This window comes from Camelina sativa, chromosome 14 (genome assembly GCF_000633955.1).
Source record: "Camelina sativa cultivar DH55 chromosome 14, Cs, whole genome shotgun sequence".
Classification (NCBI taxonomy): Eukaryota; Viridiplantae; Streptophyta; class Magnoliopsida; order Brassicales; family Brassicaceae; genus Camelina; species Camelina sativa.
Window position 1 is genome coordinate 20,110,204 of NC_025698.1, and position 6,000 is coordinate 20,116,203.

At 37.6% G+C, this 6,000-nt stretch overlaps 1 protein-coding gene across 1 annotated transcript; it reads left to right on the forward strand.

Moving 5' to 3' along the window:
- On the forward strand, positions 2,301–3,069 carry LOC104743810 (uncharacterized protein At2g29880-like). Its single transcript, XM_010464854.1, has 4 exons — positions 2,301–2,426; positions 2,514–2,640; positions 2,710–2,770; positions 2,889–3,069. Exons 1-4 carry the CDS (start codon positions 2,301–2,303, stop codon positions 3,067–3,069), a joined length of 495 nt encoding a protein of 164 aa, XP_010463156.1.

Here is a 6,000-nt window from a genome sequence, read left to right on the forward strand (position 1 = left end):
CTGTTGGAACATAAATTGAAGCCCTTACGTCCTTATATACTGCATAGTTTTTGAACTCACTCAAATTCTCATGTCTGTCAGATCATCGTTTGAAACTAAAGATAGACTCTCCAGTTATGCTCTCATGAAACATGAATCAAAAAGAAGGACTTTGTAATGGAACCAGATTGATTGTCACACATTTGGGTACTAGAGTCATTGAAGCAAAGATCTTAACTGGTACAACAGTTGAAATAAAGGTTCTCATCCCAAAGATAATACTCTCCATTTCAGGGTGTCCGTTCAAATTAAGAATACGTTAATTCCCCCTGCGTTTGAGGTATGTAATGAATATTAATAAAAGCCAAGAACAAATCTTAGAAAAAGTTCGTTTATATTGTATGTCGAGTTATGTAGAGTAATGTCATAAGCAGGTTTGAAGGTTCTGAACATGGTGAACATGGACGTATAGAGAAGTATCCAAAAACATCACCAAGTCTACGTAAATTCTCTCAATTAAATATTAAATAGGATCAGATCATAATCTCTACAACTTATTTACAGCGATACACAATATAAAGATAAGAATTAGAAACTTCCCATATGTGCTGCGTTGATATATACTGTGTTGATTAGGATAATAATAAAAATAAATATGCTTCCCCAACCATTTTGGAGGATTTGTGATTTTTTTTTAATCTCCTGTTATTCAACTAGTGGTTTTAAAATCATATCTCAAATCCACTGTTATTGAATATGAAATTTGTTAAAATCATTTCAAAATCACACACAATCCACTGTTATTCAATCAACAATTTGCAAAAAATCATAACAAATCCATTGTTATTCAAAACAAAATTCTTTTTTTTTAGAAAAACATAATAGTGATTGTCTGAGACTTATACATTTTTGTAAGGGAAATCCTATTTAAAAAATCCCACCTTCGATAATGGTTTTGAAGGATGGTTTAAAAAAAAACAAATTACGATTTTGCAATAAAAACAAATTTTGGGCTCTCTCTCTCTATATTATAGCTCAACCTCTAAGGTAATAGTACTTTGTACCTTTCTCTGTTCTCTTCTTCTCTCTCTTTTACAGAGGCAATAGTGATTGTGACCAAATTCATTTCCAGTGAGGTGTTGCTCTGTTTTGGTGGGAGAAAACAGAGTAACGTGACCAAATTTATTCACCCCTTTGTAATTCACGGTGAGTAATACTCTGGTATGGAGTTATATTGTCTGAGCCACAATTTTGACTTGTTTGGGCTGTTTTTTTGTGTGTGTTAATTATGGGCTTCAAGTCTTGTTTCGGTGTTGAGTTACTTGCCCAACAAGTTACGGTGTGGCTGTTTTGGTGTTTACTAATTTTTCACTTTAGGCTTTATGTTAGTTTTCTATTTCTTTATGGGAGAAGAATATTGTCTTTGCAGCTTACACAAATACTATCGATATTAGGGTAAAGGCTTTATTTCTCTTCTGTCAAAGTGAATATTTCTCTTGATTTACTTTTGTTAATCTCCATGTTCTGTTTTAATGTTTGTGTCTGTAACAACCCGTCCCGTGGTGAGGAGTTAGGATCAATGCCCTGCAGGGCCAGCTTTGGGTCCATGGGGGCGGTTAGTGGGGGGCTAGTGGAGTCCCTCCCGTGGAAAGGAATTCACATCCAAATCCACCAGTAGGTTATTGGTGCGTCAGGCGTTCCTCGAACCATGGTCCCCACCATTTAACAACCTTCCCACATAACAAGCTGTCACCAATTGATCTGCATTCCATAGTGAGGGGTTAGGATCGATGTCTTTCAGGACCAGGTTGGGGTCCATGGGGGCGGCTAGTGGGGNNNTAGCGGGATCCACAAGACGGGTTGTTACAGTGTCATTTTCATGCGTTTAGATGATGTTTGTCTATTAGAAAGTACCATTGTTGTCTTAAAACTTATGTAATGAAGATATGGTTTCTGGTAGGATTGTTTGGTTTTCGAGATTGTTTGGTGGGATATTTGAAAAAAACTCATATGTCGAATTGTTCTGCTTTTTAACGTTTGTACGTAGTTAATGGTTGCTTACAAAGTTTTTTTTTCTTTTGTATGGCTTTAGTTTCCAAGCTACAATGGGAGATACATAAGATGTGAAAGCTAAAGGTCAATATAAACAATGGTCTGAGCCTGAATACAAGTTGTTATTGCATCTCCTAGTGGATGGAGTCAATCAAGGTTTTCGTGATGCTATTTGCAAGTTCAACAAATTGACGGTGGAAACAAGAATATTACCACCTCTAAATAAACAGCTTGGAACTAAAAAAACCTACAATGAGTACAAAAATAGGATGAAGATCTTGAGAGGTAAGTACAACAACTTCACAGAGTTTCTTCGTTTTAGTTCAGGGTTTGGATGGGATCCTGAAACGAAGAAATTTACTGCTACAGATGAAGTATGGGATACATTTTTGAAGGTAAAAATTTTAAACTTAAACTTGATTATAGGAGGGACGCTTAAGTATAAAAACTAACATTTACACAATCTTTTTTAATATATATAGGCTCATCCAACTAAAACACATTTGCGTGATGAATCATTTGAAGATTTTGGGGACTTAAGAATTATATTTGCATTGAATACTGCAACTGGACAGAATGTTGTGGGTTTAGGCGATGTTGTTGATACAGGTTCTTATCAAGTTGGAGACAGTGATGGGATAAATGATTTAAGTCATGTCCAAATAATGAATGATGTAGACAATATACCATATGAAGAAAGATCTGTGCATGACGTTTTTTATTCGTTAGAGGTAAGCAGGTTAGGAAAGCTTCCTTCACGTAAGAAAGCTAGAACTGATGCATGTAGTTCGAACAAGGCTTTTGATGAAGTGAATACGGTGGCAGAATTTGGTCATCAAATTTTTGGTATGATACAGAAGATGGGAAAAAGAAACTGAAGAAAAAGAAGCTGATGACAAAGCTAATAATGTGTGGGATGCTATCAAAGAAATTCCAGATTTGACCGATGATATGCGGTATGAGGCCATGACATTGGTTCACAGCTTAGGTAGGAAATATGGATTCGTGCATATGTCCATAGAAGAGCGTAAGGGATGAATTATACGAAACCTTCGTAAACCAAGCGAGTGAAGTTTTATGCATCAATATGGAGTGAGGATAGTTTTTCTATTTCCATTTGAATTTTTTTTTTTTTGGTTTTTAGCATTAATTTAAAAATATCTTATGGTTTTAGGTAACATTTAAGTAATACTTTAACATATTTTATGAGTTTTATTTAATAATATTTTCAGTTTGAGAGTCAATTGTTCTTCTCTTCTACGTATAATCAACTCATTCCATGATCACTTGAAATATATTATGTTAGATTACAAAAGAGAAGAGCCACTGATTTGTGTTGACTTGGATGAAAAGAGTATAATCTCTCATCAAATTAATAAATAAAAAATGGTACTCTCCTATATTTTTTTGGCGGGTAAAAAAAGGTTGGAGGCAAATTTTGGAGGGTAAAAATCTGGAGGCAATATAATCTGTTATATATGTGTAAATGATATTTGCCCTAACTCATTTGTTATTCTTCTCGAGAGTTACATCATCACCGCCGCTAGCTTACTATGAGGTACTCCATTTTTTAATAATATCAAATACGTAGTTCTTAATATCTTTTAATGATCATGTGTCTTTTAGCCTCCCTGTATGAATTGTATGTAGTACTCATAATACCAGTCGTGACTTTTTCTGTTTTTTCATCTAATGTTTTTTTTTGGTTGTATTACTGTGTAGACTTTTAATAATAAATCATATTGTTCAAGAAAGTGAAGAGATACAAGCAAGAAGAAAAAGAAAAAGAACGAGGAATTTCAAATTGGATGTTGACACAATGTTATTGGTTTTGTCCATCATTGCAAAAATCCGATATTTTTATCCACAGATTCAACGCCAGATAAGAAAACCAACAACAAAACTTTGTCATAAATACATACGATATGTGCTAGTTAAAGATCGTGACCAATTCCGACGGCTATATCGTATGTATCCGGAGCCATTCCTAAAGCTATGCATCATATTTAGAGTGAAGATGGGTTGAAGAGACACAAGAAATGTTTCAGTTGAAGAAATGTTGCAAGGTATATCAATGGTGAAGCTATATTCGAAAGGTCTAGATTCTCAATAAGCAAGAGTTTTAACACAGTAATGAAGATGTTAAACGTACTTGCTCCAAGCTACATGGCAAAACCCGGATTTGCAGTGCCCACAAAAATAAAGGACAATACACGATTTTATCCTTATTTTAAGGTATGCAATTTCTTGTTCTCTTTTTTTTTTTTCTTTAATTAACTCTCAAAATTTTAATATTTTGTTTTTATTTATATAAGGATTGTGTGGGAGCTATATAATTTTTTTTTGGCCAACAAAACAGATCAGCTCATATGAGCCAATGAGAAGGAAAATCGTTTACAAACAAAACAGAATGTGGAGACGTACGCGCTTGGCGTGCCAAAGAATTCGCACTAACATTAGCATTTCTAGAAATTAGAGATAAAGAGAAAGAAGAAAACTCCTCCCTGTCCATCTTGATATCGTCGAGGTATATCTTGAAAGCCGGCCAGTCTTGAGGAGAAGACACCATCTTCACCAAGGTTGAACAATCTGTATAAAACGCCACATCTCGATAGTCATGACCAATCATGCACCGCAATGCCCAAAAAAATGCTTCTACTTCAGCATGCAAAGGGCAAAGACTACGGCGGAAATTGGCAGCGTCCCTCGTCGGCGCAACATCCTGAGTGGAGAAATACACCCATCCTGCACCCGCAAAAACATCATCCGCTTTCCACGAGCCATCTACAAAACACCTGTAACTTGAGAAAATCATAGGCATGTAACCCCCGCATCTCGGTGCCCAAACACCAGAGGCACTGGAAGGTTGCGAGGAAACCTCATCCCCCTCATCTGCCTGAGCCTGCATACATGTGGATGCCTCCCCCACCGCTAAACTAACAACATCCCCCGTTTTGTCCATAATGTTCTCAAATACGCGAGCATTCCTCGCCTTCCATATATACCACATGATCCAAGGGAAAGCCACAACTTCAGAACCCGGGTTGGACGATCCCAGGATATGATCCACATTGGCATACAAAGAGTCCGTAGGAAAAGCAACTGGGCCCACCGGCACCTGAGCTAAAGCCCAAGCCTGTCTAGCTGGTTGACACCAAAATATAGCATGATTAACTGTTTCCTCGTCAGCACCACATCGAGTGCAAACTGAATCATAAGCAATGCCCCGCCTCTTCAGATTTCCCGAAACCGATATGCACCCGGATAAACTTGCCACATAAAATGCTTAATCTCCGGTGGACAAGCGACCCGCTAAATTCCCGCTAGGAGAGGGGTAATATCAGGCCCATATCAGGTAACCTGAGAGAACCTTTATTTCACCAAGCGTTCCGTTTCATACCCGGATTTAACTGTATACATCTCGGACTTCGTAAAATGCCAACCCAGCAAATCCTCCCTGGGAGAACTCACCAAAGGCAAAGCGCCAATCAAAGCAGCATCCTCCAGAGTTAAATGCTCATAAAGCATATCCATACGCCAAGAATTAGTTTGGCCATCAATGAGATGTAAATTTTTTAATGAAGGGTCCTGGAAAGGTCCCTTACTCAAAGCTGGTCATGAGGATTGAGCTGGTATCCAAGGATTAGTCCATATCAAAATGGACTCTCCTGAGCCAACTCGTATAATGAGCCCTTTGTTTACCAAAGATCTAGCTGAAACGATACTCCGCCACCCATAGGAAGGGGAGTATGAACGTATCGGATCCATAGGATTTGAATTCCTATAATATCTACCTTTGAAAACCCGTGCAAACAGAGAGTCGGGTGCCTCAATCTCAATCAGCCGCCACTATTGTTTAGCCAACAAAGCGGAGTTAAAGTCATCAACATTCTTAAAGACCAAACCACCCAACTGCTTACTCTTACAAAACTTCTCCTAAGCTAACCAATGCATACCCCCCCCCCCCCC